Source organism: Phyllobates terribilis, unplaced genomic scaffold, assembly GCF_046119375.1.
Source record: "Phyllobates terribilis strain yellow unplaced genomic scaffold, ASM4611937v1 Scaffold_1__5_contigs__length_1240528914, whole genome shotgun sequence".
Classification (NCBI taxonomy): Eukaryota; Metazoa; Chordata; class Amphibia; order Anura; family Dendrobatidae; genus Phyllobates; species Phyllobates terribilis.
The window spans coordinates 788,382,788-788,406,872 of NW_027362761.1; the positions used below are offsets into that span (position 1 = coordinate 788,382,788).

Genomic DNA, 24,085 nt, shown 5'->3' on the forward strand with positions numbered 1-24,085 from the left:
AGACTCCTAAAATGGCTATCTATGTGGCAGTAATGGAAATGCCAGATATCCTTTAGGGTTGTGTTTTTCCTTGTATCTTCTAAAGTTTGCAGTATAGTATGTGTCTGTTTCCTAATTGATACGGTTCTAAATACAAATGGATAGTCTGATGCACGCAGGTAATGCGTATACAGACAAACTCCCAAGTTGAAAACACAAGGAAAAACGCAACAGAGTTATAAAGGGGCCTTTTTTCGGGTATAGGAAAGGTTTTTATAAGCCTTGGGGGGAGGGGGAAACAATATAAACAAATGTTAAGGGCTGAAACCAGGGCTGTGGAGTCGGTAAGCCAAACCTCCGACTCCTCAATTTCCCTGACTTCAGACTCCACGACTACGACTCCACAGCACGGCCTCACTACTGAGCTAAAAGCCTAGATCCTTAGATTAGGAATATTAGACATTTATAAGACACTTCATAACTTTCCCAAATTCTTATGAAACAATTTACAGCACATACTGCTTTGACCTACTGCACCCAATTTATTATATATTTTAGGAGTCGGTCCATTTTATATCGACTCCGACTCCACCAAAATGGACACCGACCCCACGACTTCAAAGCCTTGGCTGAAACTGAATTTTTCAACTTAATAGGTTAAAACTTGTGGGACTGAACCATGAAATCAAAGCATTTGCATTTTTCAAATAATGATGTACTTTTCCTGGGCATTTACCGAATATCCAGTGTAGTGCCTATATCTATATAGGCCACCACATCTGAAAAAGCTGACAACCCTGACGAAAGAACAGTCTCTGAAAGGGAACCTATGTTCAATAACGCTATTTACCTAACGGATAGGGGGTCAGTCTGATGGATAATAGCGTTAGATGTCCAACCACCCTACTAAAAGTGTGCCACCCGGGACAAAAATGAACTTTCAGTCATACAGGCGTGTTGGTGTGGCTTCAGTAAGCAGCTGTAAGCATGCCTCGGCACATTGACTGCCAGCCAACTCTGCACTGATGCTGTAAGCAGTGACTAGCCGTGCCGGCATGCCCAACTAAAAGCCGGGGGCTCCCGGGAGGAGTAAAGTTTATTTTCAGCAGCAGAAGGGAAGGAAGGGAGACACAGATTCTCTACTTCGTGGGTAGGCGGAGCCCCATAGGATAGTCACCTCAGATTGGAAAATGACGACCGGCCCCTCCAGTATATAGGCTCCTCCTACTCCCATGTTCATCAGTCTTTTTATCTGAGGTCTCAGAGGATAGTCGCTGCTTCGGCAGCTCCTCAGAAGAGTTTTGTTATTTTATATCCAGCGAGTCCTGGACCCCCCGTGGTCTAGAGGTCTCTAGGGGTCTCGGCGCTGCTGAGACCCCTGACCCTCCCCTGGCAGCTCTGTGTACCCCTTGAGGAGGTTCCCACTTATGCCTGCCGGCCCCGGGGGATACAGGGCGCTCCCTGGCGGAGGCGCACACCACACATCTGAGAGGGTCCCTGCGTGCTCCGCCATAGGGGGGAGCAAAGGGCCATGGCGCCACACATCCCTGAGGATCCCTGTGGCGTTCAGCCGGGTAAGTGCTCTTTGGTCTAAAGAGTATCTTTGACGGCTACGGCAAGTGTACTGCCTGTGTGTTTCTGGTCTATTTCAGACGCTGCCTTGACTGGGGAGCAGAGATGGAGTTTCCCCCTATTGTGGCCTAGTGGGGGCGTGGCTTAGCGTCTCCTGGCTTTCTGCTGTCATTACTTAGACAGGAAGTGCTTGGTTGAGCACGCGCTGGCAGTCCCTGCTTCTCCCTCCGGCGTCCAGCGGCATCTCCTGCTCTCTGCTCCCCGTCCGTCCGTCCACACACTCAGGAGGAGCGGTCGCCGCAGTACCGGTGAGTCCCCTCTGCCTGCTGTCACTTCGGCTACCTATTAGGAGTCCTCGTGAGCACTGCCGCTTTCCCTCCTAAAGCTATTTACTTCACTGACCTTTTAGGCAGCGTAGTATTATAGTTGCTGTGATGTTAACCCCTTCTGAAAAAGTGGAACTTTAGGGGAAACACATGGTGTTTAAGGGAATTTCCCCCTATTGATTTTTGCTCGGCTTTCTGGGGTAGCTCTTTTCTAAGGGTGAGCTTTAACCCCTCAGAGCCTGACGCATATATAAAAAAAAAAAAAAAAAAAAAAGTGAGTTTTGAAAACAGGCTGTGCAGCTTTTACACTTTTTTTTTTGCCATCCTTGTTGTACATCCTGGCATCTGGTGTGGGTGGCATGTCGGATCAGGGGCCTGGGAGTGCGGATCGGTCTCCTGATCCGTTTCAGGTTCAGTCGCACGCCTCTGATACTCAGGCCTTCTACTGCATCAAGTTCAACGCTCAGTGATGTTAAAGTGGAGGCGCTCACTCGCTCCATTGATAGTCTCTCTAGTCTCCTGGGACAGTGGGTGTCAGCTAGATCACAACCAATGCCACGAGGTAAAAAGCGCCACAAGACTATGGTGGCGTTGTCTCCCTCGCAGAGCGCATCAGAGGCTTCGGATTCACCAACAGATTCGGTTTATGAAATTTCTGAGTCCGAAGAGGAGGATCAACAGGATCGCTCTGTTTCTCTTTCAGGTCGTGTAGATGGGCTTATTAAGGACATGCGGGAAGTATTAGAGCTGTCTGAAGAGTCGACAAGACCGTCTAGGTCGGCCCGTCTGTATCAGAAGACGCGCCGTGTTCGTTCTACATTACCTGCGCATGAGGAACTTAACGAAGCGGTGGAGAAGGAGCGTCAGTGTCCGGATAAACGCTTCCGAGGAACGCGTTTTTTTGATGCCCTATATCCCTGTGCCAAGGAGATGGTTATTAATTGGGTTCCCTCTCCTGAGGTGGATATATCTCTGTCTCAGCTGACCAAGTCTTCCCTGCTTCCTGTTAAAGGGAGAGCCAATCTTCAGGATCCTTTGGACAGAAGATCGGAGTCAGCGGCGAAATCCATCTATGAAGCCGCAGGTCATGGTTTCCAAGCGGCCTTGGGGGCCATGTGGGCCGGTGAGGCTTCTCTGCGGTGGTTGGATCAGCTGCGTGCGGCGTGGCAGGATGGGACTTCGCGTTCAGAAGTGGAAAAGCTTTTTCAGCGAATGGAAGAAGCTATGTGTTATGGCAGAGATGCAGTACTGGACACTGCTTCAATTCTATCCAGGGCTCAGGCTTCGGCAGTCACGATTAGAAGAGCTCTGTGGCTTAAACAGTGGACCGGAGATGCGGTATCTAAACAGGGATTGCTTAGTCTGGCATATAAGGGCGGTCAGCTCTTTGGTTCAGATCTTTCGGAACTAATTGCCAAAGCTAAAGCTAAGGATGTTACTCTGCCTGGGAAAAAGGCAGTGGCATCCACAGCCAGCAGGACAGGGCCCGGCAGAGGTCTTCGGTCCTTTCGGGCCAGGGGACGATTCAGTCAGCCTTCTTGGAGATTGGGTCGTCCCTCATCCTCCGGCAGATGCGCCCAGAAATCTCGTACTCCCTGGAAGCAACGGTCCCGTCAGGACAGACAGGAGGTTGATAAAAAGTCCGCTAAGGCTGACTGACGCCAGGGATGCCCCCGAGGGCTCTCGGGTGGGAGGTCGTCTGCTACAATTCGGGTCGATCTGGGCATCCCACATAGCAGATGCCTGGGTGACACGGGTTATGTCGGCAGGCTATTTCATAGAGTTTCATTCTCTACCTCCAGACAGGTTTCGTCTGACGGGCATTCCGTCCGTGCCAAGACTGGCTGCCGCACTGTTTCAGGAGGTCGACTCTCCTACAGCAGGGTGTGGTGGTTCAGGTTCCTCCGGAAGACCAGGGAAAGGGTTTTTATTCCAACCTTTTTGTGGTCCCCAAAAAGGAGGACAAGTTTCGTCCGGTGCTGGATCTCAGGGATTTGAATATTTACGTCCAGACACGGAAGTTCCGCATGGAGTCTCTCCGATCGGTGATAGCAACCCTGTCGCAGTACGATTTCTTGGTGTCGATAGACATCCGCGACGCCTATTTGCATATCCCTATCGGCAGGGCTCACCAGCGTTTCTTGCGTTTCGCTATAGGTCAAGCCCATTACCAGTTTGTGGCCCTACCCTTCGGGTTGGCCTCAGCTCCCAGGGTTTTTACAAAAATTCTGGCTCCTCTCATGGCGCTTCTTTGAAGACAGGGGGTTACGATCCTCCCCTACCTGGACGACCTGTTCATAGTGTCACCCACAGCAGAGGAGGCAATAACGGCTCGCGATCTCTTCCTTCAGTACCTGATGGACTTTGGGTGGCTGATCAATTGGAAGAAATCGTCATTGGAGCCAGCACAGTCCATTCTTTTCCTGGGGATGCAGTTCGATACAGTTCGGGCAGTTGTGTCCCTGCCTCCTGTCAAACAGACGAGCCTTCGTCTTCTGGTCCAGGCTATGAGGTCGGCGCTGTCAATGTCCCTTCGGGAATGCATGCGCCTTCTGGGTCAAATGGTGGCAACTATGGAAGCAGTACCGTTTGCACAATTTCATTCCCGGGATCTCCAAAACCTTATTCTGACCCATTGGGATCGATCGCTAACTTCTCTGGATCGCTCGGTCATTATCTCCCGCAGGGTGCGAGAGTCTCTTGGATGGTGGTTACGTCCGGAGACTCTATCCGTGGTGAAATCCTTCCTTCCCCCGAGATGGTCGGTGGTGACAACCGATGCCAGCCGGACAGGCTGGAGGGGAGTTTGGAACGACCTCTGGATTCAGGGGGTCTGGTCGCCAAAGGAGTCGTCTCTCCCGATCAACATTTTGGAGTTGAGAGCAATATTTCTCTGCCTCCAACATTGGACGGTCTTATTAAGCGGTCTACCGGTCCGGATCCAGTCGGACAACGCTACGGCTGTCGCGTACATCAACCACCAAGGCGGGACGAGGAGTTCCAGTCTCATGTCGGAGGTCTCTCGGATCCTGGTCTGGGCCGAGTCCAAAGTTCCAGCAATTTCTGCAATTCACATTCCAGGGGTGTTGAATATCTCGGCGGACTTCCTCAGTCGCGAGCAAGTGGACCCTGGGGAATGGAGTCTCCATCCAGAAGTGTTTTCTCTGCTGTGTTCCCGTTGGGGGACTCCTCAGGTGGACTTGATGGCATCCAGGCTGAACGCCAGGGTTCCGACGTTCATGTCCAGGTACAGGGACCCGGAGGCGGTGGCGGTGGATGCTCTAGTGGCCCCGTGGGGTCAGTTCAAGCTGATCTATGCGTTTCCGCCGATATCCTTACTGCCTCTGGTGATCCGACGGATCAAACTCGAAGGGGTATCAATAATTCTGATAGCACCAGACTGGCCGCGGAGGACATGGTATTCGACGCTGGTGTCTCTTCAGGCGGCACCTCCGTTTCCGCTGCCCCTTCGCCCGTACTTGCTCACTCAGGGGCCCATTCGTCATCCGGCCCTGAGGTCCCTTCATTTGACGGCGTGGCTCTTGAGACCGAGATCTTGACCCGTCGCGGTTTTTCGACTGAGGTCATTGCTACCTTGCGGGCGGCCCGGAGTCCAGCTACGTCCAGGATTTATCACAGAACTTGGGAGTCCTTTCTATTCATGGTGTTCTGGATCCTCAAGAAACCCTAGGGTTTTTTCCATCCCCAACTTCTTGGCCTTTCTGCAATCTAGTCTGGCCAGGGGTTTGGCAGTAAGTACGGTGCGGGGACAGGCTTCTGCTCTTTCCGCACTTTTTAGGAAGGCTATTGCCTCTCGCAGGGATGTTCGTTCTTTTTTTTTCGCGGAGTCGCACGTCAGTTTCCGCCACGGAGGGCAGTTGTGGCTCCATGGCGGCTTAATCTAGTCCTGGAAGCCCTTCAGCATAGGCCTTTTGAGCCTATGGATTCTGCTAAACTTTTACTACTTTCTTGGAAGGTGGCCTTCTTGGTGGCAGTCACCTCTTTGAGAAGGGTATCGGAATTGGCAGCACTTTCTTGCTTACCTACTTTTCTGGAATTTTTTCCGGATCGCGTGGTGCTTCGTACTCGTGAAGATTTTTTGCCTAAGGTAGTGTCACAATTCCACATTAATCAGGACATTGTGTTGCCTTCGCTTTGTCCAGGACCTAAGAATATAAGGGAGCGGGCCTTGCACTCGTTGGACTTAGTGCGGGCATTGAAGTTCTATCTTACGATCACCCAAGGTTTTCGGAACTCGGACTCTCTCTTTGTAATTCCGGCAGGTCGTCGGCGTGGTCAACGTGCTTCCAAAGACATGATAGCTCGGTGGATCCGTTCAGCTATCCTGGAAGCGTACCGGCTCAAGGGCGAGCCTTGTCCGGTTAAAGTTAAAGCTCATTCCACGAGAGCCATTGGCTCATCGTGGGCTTTTCGTCAGGGGGCCCCGGCAGCGCAGCTCTGCCGGGCGGCCACCTGGCGCTCCGTTCACACCTTTACTAAGTTTTATAAGGTGGACGTAAGTGCTTCAGCCGATGCGGCCCTGGGACGCAGGGTCCTGCAGGCGGCGGTAATTTAAGTTATCCCTTTATTTAGTTTTCCATTATTTAGCGCGGTTTGCGCTCTTGCCTAAGTTTTGGGGTATGGAATCTTCTGCCTCTATTTCTCACCCTTAAGTAGGTACTGCTTTAGGACGTCCCACGAAGTAGAGAATCTGTGTCTCCCTTCCTTCCCTTCTGCTGCTGAAAGACGGATTTTGGTAAGAACTTACCTGTAAAATCCTTTTCAGCGAAGGAAGGAAGGGAGACACAGCACCCTCCCAGGGCAGAAGTGTGTTGTTGTGTTTCTAGATGCAGCGCGTCTCCTTCCTGATGTCGATCTTCTGGACTGGGTTTAGCGCTCTACGGCTCTCCTTCCGGTTTCGTCAGCTCTACACAGTTGTCAGGTCCAATGGGATATGCCTAAGACTGTGTGTTTCTATTACATAACCTGTTTTCTCTCATTTCTGAAATTTCAGAAGGGGATATGTTGTTCTGCTGGTTGGTCTGCTCTTCCTTAGCTTGTGTACGGACTGATGAACATGGGAGTAGGAGGAGCCTATATACTGGAGGGGCCGGTCGTCTTTTTTCAATCTGAGGTGACTATCCTATGGTGCTCCGCCTACCCACGAAGTAGAGAATCTGTGTCTCCCTTCCTTCCTTCGCTGAAAAGGATTTTACAGGTAAGTTCTTACCAAAATCCGTCTTTCTTCTGGGTGGTGCACTTTCAGTATGGCGGCCAGGAACTTTCGTAACGCTGTTAACCACCAGATTGACACTATATCTGCATATGAATAGCGTTATCTGACCAGACAGGTTCCCTTGAGACATGTCGGTGTTTTAAGCAGCTGAACTGCAGCAAAGCAGCAAATTAAAATTGGAGTTTGTATACACTACTGGCTAGAGCCAGAACAAGGCTCTCATATAGACAACAGTCACAAGCTCTCAATGCAAGTCTGACTTCCTGTCAGTCCGAAGTTGTGGTCACAAGATGGTGGATTGGGAGCGGAGCAGCACCCGGAACAGCTGTAGACAGAGGCTGGTAAGTATATTACTAGTGGCGTGAAGTGGTGTTTTTAAGGATATGTGGCATCGAACAATACTGTCACATTGGATCACTTGTATTTGTAGAGCAAATATCTTATTGCATGATAATTGGGATCAAATTTTGAGTATTCATATTCAGTTGTTAGTGTTGTATGTACTAGTGTATTGTATTTTTTTAAGCAGACTTATTGCCACATAAACTGGCGCATGTCTGATTTGAATAATTTGGGCTGGTCAGCAAACATCCCATCTGTTTTATATTTAAATGGGGTGGGGGAGGGGGGTTAAAAATTACCAACTAATGTCCTAAAGGGAATCTGTCATTAAGATTAACCCCCCCCCCCCCAGTCGTTTAAGTAAGCTTGCATTAAAATGATACTTTGATATCTGTAATTCAAAGTCTTGTTCCATAGAAATCCACTTTTCTCTTATATGAAAAAAAGCAGTTGAGCTCTATTGGCCAGACACAGATCTCGCTGAGAATCTGCCTCCAGAGCAAACCTGATGGCACTATGAAAGGACAAGTGCTGCTGCAAATGTTGCTTCTGCTGTACTGTTAGCTCTGAGCTCACAGCAAAGTTGTGTAATTATGTGTGTCAGTCATTACATGTCTCACACTGGTAATGTACCCCTTTCATTTAAAATGAGCTTTTGAGGCAGATTCACAGGGAGATCTGTGTCCGGCCCATAAATTTTAACAGCTCTTTTGTATATAAGAAAAACATGCATTTCTCTGGAATAAGACATTGGATCACAGATATCAAGGTATCATTTTAGTCTGCTTCTTATGATCTGCATGCACGTATTTACGGCTTAGGATGGTTATGTTTTATAGATGCAGTTGCCTTGTTTATTATAGTGTCTAGACAAATAATCTAGGGATTTTTATTACCTAAAATTGCATTTTTCTTATTTTAATTTTTTAATAACTTTTTTTTGACAATAAATGACCCTGATATTGTTTTCTACAGAAAAAGCAAGACTAGGATAAAGCACATTAGCACACCGTATCATGCTGAACACCGCAACAAAGAATCAGTCTTGTAAGTTATTTTGATAGCATATAATAATTGCATGAAAATTTTGAATGGTGTATAGAACAGTTGAATTTAAAGACTTAATATATATATATATTAAGTCTTTAAATTCAGCTTCACAGCTTGGTGTGAAGAAATCAACTGTGGGAGCAATAATTAGAAAATGGAAGACATACAAGACCACTAATAATCTCCCTCGATCTGGGGCTCCACACAAGATCTCACCCCGTGGGGTCAAAATGATCTCAAGAACGGTGAGCAAAAATCCCAGAACCACACTGTGGGACCTAGTGAATGACCTGCAGAGAGCTGGGACCTACGTTACACAGGCTGCCATCAGTAACACACTACGCAGCCAGGGGCTCAGATCCTGCTGTGCCAGACGTGTCCCCCTGCTTCAACCATTACATGTCCGAGCCCGTCTGAAGCTTGCTAGAGAGCATTTGGATGAACCAGAAGAGTATTGGGATAATGTCCTATAGTCCGATGAAACCAAAGTAGAACCGTTTGGTAGAAACACAACTCGTCGTGTTTGGAGGAGAAAGAATGCTGAGTTGCATCCAAAGAACACCATACCTACTGTGAAGCATGGGGGTGGCAACATCATGCTTTGGGGCTGTTTCTCTGCCATGGACCAGGACGACTGAACCGTGTACATGAAAGAGTGAATGGGGCCGTATCGTGAGATTTTGAGTGAAAACCTCTTTCCATCATCAAGGGCATTCAAAATGAAACGTGGCTGGGTCTTTCAGCATGACAATGTTCCCAAGCACACTGCCAGGGCAACGAAGGAATGGCTTCGTAAGAAGCATTTCAAGGTCCTGGAGTGGCCTAGCCAGTCTCCAGATCAAAACCCTATAGAAAACCTTTGGCGGGAGTTGAAAGTCCGTGTTGCCCAGCGACAGCCCCAAAACATCACTGTTCTAGAGGAGATCTGCATGGAGGATTGGGCCAACATACCAGCAACAGTGTGTGCCAACCTTGTGAAGACTTACAGAAAATGTTTGACCTCTGTCATTGCCAACAAAGGATATATAACAAAGTATTGAGATGAACTTTTGTAATTGACCAAATACTTATTTTCCACCAAATTTTGAAAAAAAATTCTTTCCAAATCAGACAATGTGATTTTCAGGATTTGCTTTCTCATTTTGTCTCTCATAGTTGAGGTCTACCTATGATGTCAATTACAGGCCTCTCTCATCTTTTTAACCCCTTAAGCCCCGGAGCATTTTCCGTTTTTGCATTTTCGTTTTTGCTCCCCTTGTTCCCAGAGCCATAGCGTTTTTATTTTTTGGTCAATATGGCCATGTGAGGGCTTATTTTTTGCGTGACGAGTTGTACTTTTCAACGCCATTACTAGTTTTACCATATCCTGTACGGGAAAACGGGAAAAAAATTCCAAGTGCGGTAAAATTGCAAAAAAAGTGCAATACCACAGTTGTTTTTTATTTTTATTTTTTTACCACGTTCACTGAATGCTAAAACTGACCTGCCCTTCTTATTCTACAGGTCATTACGAGTTCATAGACACCAAACATGTATAGGTTCTTTTATATTTAAGTGGTGAAAAAAAATTCCAAAATTTGGTGAAAAAAAAAAATAAAAAAATAGCACCATTTTCTAAGACCCGTAGCGTCTCCATTTTTCGTGATCTGGGGCTGGTTGATGGCTTATTTTTTGCGCACCGGGCAAACATTTTTATTGATAACATTTGGGGTAGATCCGATGTTTTGATCGCCCGTTATGGCATTTTATTGCAATTTTGCGGCGACCAAAAAACGTAATTCTGGCGTTTAGAATTTTTTTCTCGTTACGCCGTTTACCGATCGGATTAATTCTTTTTTTATATTGATAGATCGGGCGATTCTGAACACGGCGATACCAAATATGTGTATGTGGGTTTTTTTTTTATATATTTTATTTTGAATGGGGCGAAAGGGGGGTGATTTAAACTTTTATATTTTTTTATTTTTTTTTATATTTTTAAAAACTTTTTTTTTTTACTTTTTGCATGCTTCTATAGTCTCCATAGGAGACTAGAAGCAGCAACTATCCGATCGCCTCTGCTACATACAGGGGACGAGCAGGTCCCCTGCATGCAGCAGAAATGGTCCTGTGGTATGAGTGCCGACCACTAGGTGGCGCTCATAGCGACAAGATCATGACAACCACAGGCGTCTGCTGCAGACCCTGGGTTGACATGCACGCCCATCGGCGACCCGCGAGCACGTGACGGGGTCGCTGGTGGGCGGGGCTTATGACGCGCTACCCGGAAGCGCGCGTTAAATGCTGCTGTCGGAGATTGACAGCGGCATTTAACATGTTAACAGCCGCGGGTGGATCGCGATTCCACCCGCGGCTGTTGAATGCACATGTCAGCTGTAAGAATCAGCTGACATGTGCTCGGTTCAGTGAGGGCTCAGCGCAGCAGCCCTCACTGAACGGGGGGTACGCAAATATGCGTACTAATACGTCCCCGGTAAGTAAGGGGTTAAGTGGGAGAACTTGTACAATTGGTGGCTGACTAAATACTTTTTTTCCCCTACAGTATATGTGTGTGTGTGTGTGTATATGTATGTGTGTATATATATATATCTAATACGTTGTATGTATGTGCACGTGCACGTATGTGAAATAATCATTGAACACATCAATTTTGTAAGTAAATGTTTTTCTAGAACTGCTATTGTCATTGTCATGAAATCGATGTCCTTTAAGTTGTGTGATAATGACAAGTGACACAGGTAAAACGCTTTAAACACGCTTGCTGAAATTTATTTCATACTTTGTACAAAAGCATCTGTTGGCTTCACGACTCCTCCTGTTTGGAGAAACTAGTCACATACGTTGATCAGGTGTGATTTTGGCCCATTCTTCCACACAGTCTTCAAATCCTGTAGCTTCTGTGTGCTTCTTCTATGAACTCTGAACTTTAAATGGGTTTTCCCACAAAGAAAAGTTTATTTTAGTCAAAATATCTTGGGATAATAATAACTTCCACAATTGGATGTATTTAAAATGTTCCTGTGCTGAGATAATCTTATAAATGTGCCCCTGCTGTGTAATGTGTAATGGCTGTGTGTTATCATACCATAGCTCCAGGGCAGGGGAGGAAGCGTATACAGACATTACAGTATGGGATCACAGCTGATTCTTTCTTTGATTAAAAACAGGCAGTGAAATGTTTTTCCTTACAGAAAGAATCAGCTGTGATCCCTTGCTGTAATATCTGTATAGTCTTTTGCTTCCTCCCCTGCCCAGGAGCTGTGGTATGATCAGACCATATTCCTGCACCTTCAGACACAGCCATTACACAGTACACAGCAGGGGCACATTTATAAGATTATCTTACATAGTTTATAAGTTACATAGTTTATAAGGCCGAAAAAAGACAAGCGTCCATCCAGTTCAGCCTATTTCTTGTGCACTGCAGCTATTCCGCAGCGTTGATCCAGGGGAAGGCAAAAAAAAACAAACCATGTGGTATAGGCCAATTTACATCATTGAGGAAAAATTCACTTCCCGACTCCAATCTGGCAGTCAGATTAAATCCCTGGATTAATTAACTATCACTAAGCATAAGATGTAATTTTATTGTTCTCAAGAAAGGCGTCCAGGCCTCTCTTGAACTCATTAAGTGAGTTGGACATTACCACTTCCTCTCCCAGAGAGTTCCAGAGTCTCACGGCTCTGACCGTAAAGAATCCCCTTCTATGCTGGTGCAGGAACCTCCTTTCCTCCAGACGCATAGTGTGCCCCCTCGTCTTTGTCACCATCCTTGGTATAAACAGGTCATGGGAGAGATCTCTGTACTGCCCCCTGATGTATTTATACATGTTTATGAGGTCTCCCCTAAGCCTTCTCTTTTCCAACGTAAATAGGCCTAATTTTGACAACCTCTCTGGGTATTCTAGTCTCTCCATTCCCTTTATTACCTTAGTCGCCCTCCTTTGTACCCTCTCTAGCTCCAATATGTCTTTCCTGAGCACCGAAGCCCAGAACTGTGCACAATATTCTAAGTGCGGCCTTACCAGCGCTTTATACAGAGGAAGAACAATGTTCTCATCATATGCCCCTATTCCTCTTCTGATGCATGCCATGACTCTATTTGCCTTCGCAGCTGCTGCCTGACACTGGGCACTCCAATTTAATTTGCTATTAACCAAGACGCCCAGGTCCTTCTCCATGTCAGATTTCCCCAACGGTTTCCCATTTAATATGTATGGGTGACTGCTGTTTTTCTTTCCCATGTGCATGACCTTACATTTATCGGCATTGAACCCCATTTGCCATTTCTTTGGCCCAACTCCCCAATTTATCTAAATCCTCCTGTAGCTGTGCCCTATCCTCATCTGTATTAACTACTTTACAAAGTTTAGTATCATCTGCAAATATTGCTATTTTACTATGCAACCCTTCCACTAGATCATTAATAAATATATTAAATAATATAGGGCCCAAGACAGACCCTTGAGGCACCCCGCTAGTAACCCTGACACCCCCTGAGCTTACTCCATTGATAACCACCCTCTGCTTTCTATCACTCAGCCAGCTATTTACCCACTTGCACACATTATCCCCCAGACCAAGCATTCTCATTTTATATACCAACCTTTTGTGTGGCACGGTATCAAACGCTTTGGAGAAGTCAAGGTATACAACATCGACTGACTCTCCCCGGTCCAGCTGTGAGCTCACCTCCTCGTAGAAGGCGATCAGGTTTGTTTGACAGGAGCGATCCCTCATGAATCCATGTTGATATGGAGTTAGACCGTTATTATCATTAAGATATTCTACAATAGCATCTCTAAGAAATCCTTCAAACAATTTACCCACAACAGACGTTAAGCTGACTGGTCTATAGTTCCCAGGGTCACTTTTAGACCCCTTTTTGAATATTGGTACCACATTTGCTTGGCGCCAGTCTAGTGGGACAGTCCCTGTCCATAAAGAGTGCTTGAATATAAGATACAGCGGTCTGTCTATCACATTACTTAATTCTTTTAGTACCCGGGGGTGTATGCCATCTGGGCCTGGTGACTTGTCTATTTTGATATTATTTAGACGTTTCTGAACTTCCTCCTGGGTTAGGTGGGTGATATTTAGCGGAGGGTTTACTTTATCACTCTGCATTTCCTCCGATAAATTGTTTTCTTTGGTGAAAACAGTGGAGAAGAAGCTATTGAGTAGGTTTGCTTTACCCTCATCGCCCTCTATGATTTTACCCAGGTTATTTTTCAATGGGCCAACTCCATCAGTTTTAATCCTTTTACTGTTTATATAGTTAAAGAACAGTTTGGGATTCGTTTTACTTTCCTTGGCAATTAGTCTCTCTGTCTCCTCTTTTGCTATTCTTATTTGTTTCTTACAGATTTTGTTTTTTTCCCTATAAGATATTAGCGCTTCCTCGCTGCCTTCTTGTTTAAGTTTACCGAAAGCCCATTTTTTGTTTTTCATTGCCCTCTTGACTTCCTTATTTAGCCACATTGGCTTCCTCCTATTCCTAGCCCTTTTATTCCCATAAGGTATGTACCTTCTACAGTGACTATGTAGGACTGTTTTGAAAATTTGCCGTTTTCTATCCGTGCTCCTATTACTGAAGATACTATCCCAGTCTATAAGGTGAAGGGCATCTCTTAGCTGATCAAACTTTGCCCTCCTGAAGTTCAGTGTTTTTGTGACTCCCTTGCTGGGCACCCTACTGAAGCACATGTGGAATTGTATAATGTTGTGGTCACTATTTCCCAGGTGCCCCCCGACCTGCACCTCAGTTATTCTGTCTGGCCTGTTAGTTAATATTAAGTCTAAAAGGGCCGTCCCTCTAGTTGGTTCCTGCACAAGTTGTGACAAATAATTGTCTTTGATAATTGACAGAAACCTGTTTCCTTTCTGAGATCTACAGCTTTCGGTTTCCCAGTCTATATCGGGGTAGTTGAAGTCCCCCATAATAATCACCTCGTCATTTTTTGCTACTTCATCTATTTGTCTCATTAATAGACTTTCCGTGGCTTCTGCTATATTTGGTGGTTTATAACAGACTCCTATGATAATTTTATTATTGTTTTTTGCCCCATGTATCTCCACCCATAAGGACTCGACCTCCTCATTTCCCTCCCATACATCCTCCCGTATTGTAGGCTTTAGACACGTCTTTACATATAGACTGACTCCACCCCCTTTTCGATTTCTTCGATCCCTTCTAAACAGACTGTAACCCTGTAAGTTAACTGCCCAGTCATAGCTTTCATCTAACCATGTCTCGGTTATTCCCACTGTGTCATAGTTACCTGTAGATATTTCTGCTTCCAGTTCATCCATCTTGTTTGTCATGCTTCTGGCATTTGCTAGCACGCAGTTTACACAATTTTGTTTTGTTCCAATCTTCTCCCTGTGGATTGTATTAGAAATTTTCTTACCTCCCTTCCAATTATCTTGTCTTGGACCTTCTTTGTCGCACTTCATATCTTTCATTAGTATGTTCTCTGGTTTCATGTTCGTGTCCAGCGTTTTTCTTCCCATCCCTTCTTCTAGTTTAACTCCCTCCTGATGAGTGTTGCGAGTCTCCTGGCGAATGTGTGTTTCCCGGGTTTGTTGAGGTGTAGTCCGTCTCTGGCAAGGAGTCCGTCATAGAGGTAATTCACACCGTGGTCCAGGAATCCAAATCCTTGTTGTCTGCACCATCTTCTCAGCCAGTTGTTCACATCAAGGATCCTGTTCCATCTCCTGACGCCATGCCTTTTTACTGGAAGGATAGAAGAAAAAACTACCTGCGCATCCAGTTCTTTTACTTTCTTCCCCAATGCTTCAAAGTCCTTGCAGATTGTCGGTAGGACCTTCCTTGCCGTGTCATTGGTGCCAACATGTATCAGAAGAAATGGGTGGACATCCTTGGAACTGATGAGCTTCGGAATCCTATCGGTAACATCCTTGATCTTCGCACCTGGGAGGCAGCATACTTCTCTTGCGGTTATGTCCGGTCTGCAGATAGCTGCTTCTGTTCCTCTCAGTAGTGAGTCTCCCACCACCACCACTCTTCTTCCCTTCTTGGCTGTCCTTTTTCTTGTCGCTTCTGGGTGTTTCTGGGTGCTCTTTTCTTCTTTGCTTGCTGGTAGTGCCTCATCCTTAGGTGTGCCATCTTCATCCTCCATAAGTCCTTGGAATCTGTTTCTCAGTTGTGTGGTTGGTGGTGTCTCCATGGTCTTCTTGCTTCTTTTGGTCACTTGCCTCCACTTGTCTGCCTCTGGAGGTTCTCTGATTCTTCCTTCACTTTCCGTGACCAGTAGCGACGCTTCTGTTCTGTCCAGGAAGTCTTCATTTTCCTTGATCTTCTCACAGTTCCTTCTCACAGTTTCTTCTCAGATGTTCCTTCATCTTCTCACAGGAACATTATTTAACCCCTTAATGACCTTGCGATTTTCCTTTTTTGCGTTTTCATTTATTACTCACCCTTATTCCTAGAGCCATAACTTTTTTATTTTTCGGTCAAGTTGTACTTTTGAATGACATCACTGGTTTTACCATATCGTGTACTGGAAAACGGGAAAAAAAATCCACGTGCGGTGAAATTGCAAAAAAAATGCAATTCCACAGATGTTGTTTGGGTTTTCTATTTATCACTTTCACTGAATGCTAAAACTGACCTGCCATTATTATTCTCCAGGTCATTACAAGTTCGTAGACACCAAACATGTATAGGTTCTTTTTTATTTAAGTGGTGAAAAAAAATTCCAAAGTTTGCTTAAAAAAAAATAAAATTCGGGATTTGGGGCTGAGTGATGTTTTTATTGATACTATTTTGGGGTAGATCCTATGTTTTGATCTCTCGTTATTGCATTTTATTGCAATGTTGCGACGACAAAAAAATTAATTCTGGTGTTTAGAATTTTTTTCTCGTTACGCTGTTTACCGATCAAATTAATAATTTTTTATAATGATAGGGCGATTCTGAACGCTGCCACACCAAATATGTGTTTTTTTTTTTTTTTTATTATTTTATTTTGAAAGGGGGTAATTTAAACTTTTTTTATTAGTGATGAGCGAGCATGTTCGCTACTGCTCGGTGCTCACCCGAGTATTTCCGAGGTTGCCCGGCTGGAGCTCTGGTCCCCTCCCTGCATGTTTGGTGCTCTTTAGAGCGCCAATCAACATGCAGGGATTGCCTGCCACTCATTGTAATGCCACAGCCATGGTGGTTGTGGCATTACAGTGATTGGCTGGCCGCACAGCGTCATCAGGTCTATATCAGACCTGGCTCTGCTGTGCTCTTCACAGTCACTTCGGAATCAGGCAGAGTAGGGAGAGGTGCTGCTGCGTCAGGGAGAGATTTGCTTGTGTATTAGGTAGTGTAGGGAGATAAACCATCCATTACACATATCCATCTTAACCAACAGTCCTTTTGAGGTCTAACTATCCATCTGCAGAGCTATCAGGCAGGCAGTTTATATAGCAGACTGCAGTGCATATAGCACAAGAGGCTCCATTTCAATTCTGCCTTATGCTGCTGTTAGATATTTCTATACTAAGGCCCAGGTCTCAGGGGCCAGGAATACTTTTTTTTGGATCTTAATCCTCATTATTTGCTTAAAAAGCAATCCAGAGAACATAGTTTTTCTGCGCCATTTGCTTGTTGGCACTGCAGAATACAGCCACGTCCTTTCCATATTACAGCGCTAGAAATCCAGATATTTAGAACTGTGTTTTCTCTGTCACACGGATCACACATAAGTTCGCTCCAAACTCGGTCATTTGTAGCGAGCGTGGAAGATAATGTACTCCATTTAAAATGGGCAAGGGATGGGGAACTGGACGTGATGGTGCATGCAGAGGCCGAGGACAAGGCCGTGGGCAAGCTGAAATTGTGCCACAACAAACACCCACATCCTCTCGCCTGATCTTCCTGTCCCAATTCCTAGGGGACCGCAGCACACCACTATTGAGCCCAGAGCAGTGTCGAAAAGTTGTTGGTTGTATAGCGGATAATGCTTCCAGTCACTTAGCCACCACCACCACCCTGTCTTCCACTCGGTAAAGTCTCAGTAGCCGTGAGTCTGGACCGCATATTCCTCACTCTGATCCTCCTTCCTCCCACTATGCCGAGTGCCTAGTGACAACTGATTCCACACTTGGACACTCCAAAGAGCTGTTCACTTTTCCATATATAGATTCGGGCCTCTTGCCCGATTCACTTGAAGCGGGGCAAGAGGAGATCCCATGTAGCGATGTCCAAATATTTGAGCAGACACGGTCACACGAAGGCGTCTGTGGGAAAGTGTCACAAGAGGTGGACGATGGTGAGACACAATTGCCAGAAAGTCAGGAGGCGGAGCAGTGTACGGAAGTGGAAGACGAGGTGATGGAGGATATAGTAACATAGTTTTTAAGGTTGAAGGAAGACTAAGTCCATCTAGTTCAACCCATAGCCTAACATGTTGATCCAGAGGAAGGCAAAAAAAAACCCATGTGGCAAACACTAAGCTCCACATTGGGGAAAAAAATTCCTTCCCGACTCCATGCGACAATCAGACTAGTTCCCTGGATCAACGCCCTATCAAGGAATCTAGTATGTATAACCTGTAATATTATGCTTTTCAAGAAAGGCATCCATGCCGTTCTTAAATTTTAATAGTGAATCACTCATTACGATTTCATGCTGCAGAGAGTTCCATAGTCTCACTGCTCTTGCAAAAAAGAATCCCCGTCTGTGATTATGATTAAACCTTCTTTCCTCCAGACGTAGAAGATGCCCCCTTGTCCCCGTCTCTGGCCTCAGAGTAAAAAGATCAGTAGAAAGGTCTTTGTACTGTCCCCTCATATACTTGTACATAGTAATAAGATCACCCCTAAGCCTTCTTTTTTCCACACTAAATAACCCCAATTGTAATAACCTGTCTTGGTATTGCAGACCCCCCAGTCCTCTAATAACCTTGGTCGCTCTTCTCTGCACCCTCTCTAGTTAAGCTATCTCTTTCTGATGCACCGGAGACCAAAACTGTACACAGTATTCTAAGTGTGGTCGCACTAATGACTTGTATAGAGGTAAAATTATGTTCTCCTCATGAGTATCTATGCCTCTTTTAATGCATCCCATTATTTTATTTGCCTTTGCAGCAGCTGCCTGACACTGGCCACTAAACGTGAGCTTGTCGTCCACCAATACTCCCAGGTCTTTTTCAGTTACAGTTTTGCCCAGTGTTTTACAATTAAGCATATAATTATACATTTTATTTCCTCTGCCCAAGTGCATTACCTTACATTTATCCCCATTGAAGCTCATTTGCCATTTATCAGTCCAAGCTTCTAGTTTACATAGATCCTCCTGTAATATAAAATGATGGCGGCGGCCGTCTCTCGGTACTCGGTCCCCAGCCGCCACTATTTCTCCCGGTGTGCCGTCCCTGCATTACACAAGCACGTGTCCCAAAACATTAGCCGTGCCCTCAACAACGCAGTTTCCGGTAAAGTCCACCTAACCACGGACACGTGGACAAGTGCTTGTGGGCAGGGACAGTACATCTTGCTGGCGGCACACTGGGTTAACATAGTGGAAGCCGGGACCCAGTCGGACCTTGGGACGGAACACCTCCTCCCAACGCCAAGGAATTGCGGGCCCTAGGTCAAACAGGGTTGCCCCCACGGTTTACAGCTCCTGCACCTCAGCCTCCTCCTCCTCTTCAGCCTCTATCTCCGAAATGACCACATCAATCACAAGCTGGAAGCACTGCTTCGGCCTAGCGGCAACAGGCTGTGCTGAAGCTAATATGCTTAGGTGACAAACTGCACAATGCTGAAGAGTTGTAGACAGCTCTGAAAGAGCAGGCAGATCTGTGACGGACACCGCTGAACCTACAGCCAGGCATGGTCGTGCGTGACAATGCCCAGAACCTGGTGGCGGCTCTGAGGCGAGGCAAGCCCACACACATATCATGCCTGGCCCATGTGCTTAACCTCGTGGTTCAGTGGTTTCTCAAATCCTACCCGGAATTGCCGGATCTGCTTGCTAAAATACGCCGCCTGTGTGCCCATTTTAGAAAGTCAGCTACAGCTTCCTCCACCCTTGCCGTGTTTCATTAGCGTTTGCAGCTTCCGGCTCACAGACTGGTGTGTGATGTCCCCACGAGTTGGAACTCTACACTACAGATGTTGGGAAGGATTTGTGAGCAGAAGAGGGCAGTTGTTGAGTACCAGCATCAACAAGGTATTCGGTATTCAGTTCAGACTCCACACATAAGACCTCAGGAGTGGACATGGATGTCAGACATATATACCATCCTCCAAAACTTTGAGGACTCCACCAAGATGGTGAGCGGCAATAACGCCATAATTAGCGTCACCATCCCGCTTCTCTGTCTTCTGAAACGCTCTCTGCTCACAATCAAAGAGGATGCATTGCAGTCGGAGCACGATGAGATGGAGCAAGGAACCATACAGGGTGATTACACACAGCCAAGCCTCATCTCATCCCAACGTGGATTGGGTGACAATGAGGAAGAGGAGAAGGAGGATGGACAGAAGCTAGTTTCATGCAATATAGATGGTACTACCTGCACAGCTGTTATACCGTCTGTTCAGTGTGAATGGCCAGAGGACAGAGAGGAGGAGGAGGAGAGCATGGCCAGTCATCCTCTTGGTGAGGACACGGAAGTCTTGCCTGTTAGTAGTCTGGCACGCATGGCTGAGTTTGTTACGCTGTCTTTCCCATGACCCTCGCGTTCTCAGAATTTTGGGTGACAGTCATTACTGGTTGGTGACACTTCTAGACCCACTCTACAAGGAGAACTTTATATCTCTTATTCCTGAGGCAGACAGGTCTACAAAAATGGGGCTGGTCCAGAAGGCCCTTGTTGCGGAACTATTAAAAAATTTCCGATCTGAAAACGCTGGCGGCAGAGGGCACACTTCATTGGACAACCAAGGAGTACAGGCGAGCGAGCACAACTGCAATCCAGCAGAGGCAGGGGAACACTGTCAAAGTTCTGGGAGACCATCGCACAGGCCCTGAGGCGCGGGGCACTCTCACAAGGAGTGCAAAGGTTGGGAAGATGCTGAGGGAGTACCTTGCCGACTGTATCCCACGTCCTCCGTGATTCCTCTGTGCCTTATAATTATTGGGTATCCAAGCTGGATACGTGGAATGAACTGGCTCTCTGTGCCTTGGAGGTCCTGGCCTGCCTGCCTCCAGCGTTTTATCAGAGCGGGTGTTTAGTGCTGCTGGTGTAATTATAACTGATAAGCGCATCCGCCTGTCAACTGAAAATTCTGACAGGCTGACTCTTATAAAAATGAACAAGGGCTGGATTGGGCCAGACTTCTCAACACCACCGAATGATAGCAGCGTAACGTAAACTCAAATCCAGTGTCTTTTCTTGGGAGGTGTATTCCCATGCACCTTTTCACACCCACACATACACTTCCTGATTTTGGCTATTTGCTCTTGTCCTCCTCCTACTCCTCATCCTCCACCACCATATCAGCAGGGTGACCGTGGTCCTTTATGCAACACCCATATAATTTTTTTAAAGTGTGTTTATGATGCCCGTAAAAAATATTTTTTTATACAGTATGTTCATGTATACCACCCAGGGGTAAATGTTTGTCAGCCCATACACTTAGTGCATGGGCATTACAAGTAAAGGAGGCCCACTCCTTTCTAATGGGAACATCTTTTTATGTGGCCCTTCTCCACGTGTCTTCCAAGGGGCATTGAATTGCCTCCAAATTTTTGGCAGCCCTTGCATTCACTGCATAGGCCAACACTATGGGAGACTCTCTCCTTTCTAATGGTAATTTGTCGTTACTGTGACCCTGCTCTGTGTCTTAAATTTCTTAGTGGGGTTTTTCCTAAATTTGGTCAGCCGTTGGACTCACTGCATACCCTATAACTGTATAGCAGACTCTCTCTTTTCTAATGGGAACATGTCATACTCGTTACTGCGGCCCTGCTCTATGTGTATTTCAGAGTTCCTCCATCATCAATGAAACAGGATGTGTCTGATGTTGTGTCACTCACCACATTGCCAGATAAGGTTGTAAAATGTTAAAATGACATTTCTCTGTGAATGCATTTGCCTTTAATAAATAACGTAAAAAACCCCCAAAACAGTAGGACCTTTCTCTAGTATAAAAACCGTGTCGCCAATGTAACCTCAATGTAATCACATTGTTCAGCTCCTGCACCACCTCCTCCATCTCTGAAATGACCACATCAATCAGAAGCTGACAGCACTGCAGCACTGCCTTGGCGAAGCGGCAACAGGCTGTGCTGAACATAACATGCTTAATGCTTAATTGACAAACCGCCCAGCTCTGCAGAGTTGTTGAAAGCTGTAACACAGCAGCTTGATCTGTGGCTCTCACCGCTGAACATACAGTCAGGCATGGTCGTGTGTGATAATGGGCAGAACCTGGTGACGGAGAAATGACAGCCGGAGTCGATACGGTTTCCCTCTGTGCTATTCCTTTCACCGAGCTAAAGAATATGGCTGTGGTGAAATACAACTCCCACTGAGAAGCTATTTCAGATTCAAAACATTGGGCCCACCAGAGGATTTGATTCTGAGGGCTCACCTTTCTCCCCCACTCAAGAGCCCCATAACAGCTGCAAAGTTATTGCTGTCATGAACTCTCCTGATGCAGAAGCCAGGGCACACCAGAGGATTCTCTGGTGGGACCGTCGAACCCTGCCGATTATCAGTCCTGGCTAAGAAAAGTGTGTGGGAAGGTTCCCGGTCACTCTATGGCTGATTTTTTACTGAGGCGGAAACCCACGCAAACACTGGGAGAACATACAAAATCCTTGCAGATGTGGTCCTTGCTGAGATTTGAACCCAGGATCCCAGCGCTGCAAGGCTTCAGTGCTAACCACTGATCCAATGTGCTGCCGTTCACCCTCTGATATCTAACAGGCTGGAGAAACTTGCACCTACTGCCCCTCTATCTTCAGCTCCTTTGTGAGAAACTAATGTATTTGGGCACCACTCAGTCTACCAAATAAAATTCCTGAGAAGGAAATTGGGGAAGGCTTCACTACTGGTACTGGGGGGCAGTGCTGATACCATGGCGGCGTACCATAGTTTACTGGAAATATTCCAGGCTTGTAGGAGGCAAGCAGATTCCCACAGACTAGTACCAGCAGTAATGTTCAGGGGCCCACGCTTGTAGAAGGTGGAGACAACACGGGAGAAATAGTGGCGGCTGGGGACCGAGTATGGACACGAGGCATGAGGCTGTGAAAAGCTTCTGCCTCCACGAGCCTAAAAGGCCACATTTCAAGTGAAAGCAGCTGTCAAAAATTTGGCAATGTAGTATTGCAGTCTGTGGATTGGTGGGTGGCTGGCTGCATACTTGCGCTTGCATTCCAAGGAATGGGGTAGGGACAACTGAATGCTGCACTGGGACAAGGACGTGGAAGATGATTGTTGCAAGTCTGCAACGACAGGTGCATGGCGGCAGCCATCTTCGCATGCGCCAAGGATCACTTATGATGGGCACACTTTTAGTCAGTGCCCTGGGAGTCATAGATTCTTCCAGAGGTCTTCCTCATGCTGTTCCCATCGATTTGGGCAACTTTTAGGCCCTCTGCAGATCACCGGGGGAAGCCGCCTGAAAATGCTGGAGTTTCCCATAGACTTACATTGGGCTTTTTGCTCGGGTCGAGCACCCGAGTATTCCAATGTGCTCGACCCGAGCAACGAGTACCCAAGCATTTTAGTGCTCGCGCATCACTATTTTTTTATATTTTTTGAATTTTTTTAATATTTTTAAAAACATTTTTATTTTTTATTTTTTTTTACACTTTTTGCTTGCTTCAATAGTCTCCATAGAAAACTAGAAGCGCCACTGGTCGGCGCTCATAGTAATCAGGACATGACAACCACAGCAGGGGTCTGCTGCAGACCCATCGGTGACCCGCGATCATGTGACGGGGCCACCTATGGGCGGGGCTAATGCCGCACTTCCGGCGCGGCGATGTTAAATGCCAAGTCATAAAGGGGTTTAAACACATCCAGTTGTGGAAGTTACTATTCCAAGATATATTGATTAAAATGTACTTTTGTTTGTGGGAAAACCTCTTTAATTCCTTTCATACATTTTCTGTTGGATTCAGGTCAGGTGATTTGCTGGGCCATTCTAGCAGCTTTATTTTCTTTCTCTGAAACCAATTGATAGTTTCCTTGGCTGTGTGTTTGGGATCATTGTCTTGCTGAAATGTTTGCCCTCGTTTCACCTTCATCATCCTGGAAGATTGCAGCAGATTTTTATCACGAATGTTTCTGTACATTTGTCCATTCATCCTTCCTTCAGTCATATGAAGTTTGGCCGTGTCATATGCTGAAAAGCAGTCCCATACCATGATGTTTCCATCTCCAAACGTCACTGTTGGTATGGTTTTTTTGGGGTGATATGCAGTGCCTTTTGGCCTGCAAGCATGGTGTGTATTATGGCACCTAAAGAGTTCAATTTTGGTTTCATTTGACCGTACTATATTCTCCCAGTATTTCACAGGTTTCTCTAAATGTTATTGAGCAAACTTTAAACGTGCTTGAACATCATTTTTGTACAGCAGTGGAGTCTTGTGTGGTGAGCATGC

The 24,085-nt window shown here is 46.2% G+C and overlaps 1 protein-coding gene across 7 annotated transcripts in view; it reads left to right on the plus strand.

Annotated features, from left to right (window-relative positions):
- Positions 1 to 24,085, plus strand: part of CENPC (centromere protein C) — a 267,360-nt gene that overhangs the window by 76,787 nt on the left and 166,488 nt on the right. For all 7 annotated transcript variants that reach the window (XM_073637041.1, XM_073637044.1, XM_073637043.1 and 4 more), the window contains one exon: positions 8,431 to 8,502. In XM_073637041.1, coding sequence (XP_073493142.1) covers positions 8,431 to 8,502 — 72 coding nt within the window. The remainder of the gene's footprint in view (positions 1 to 8,430; positions 8,503 to 24,085) is intronic.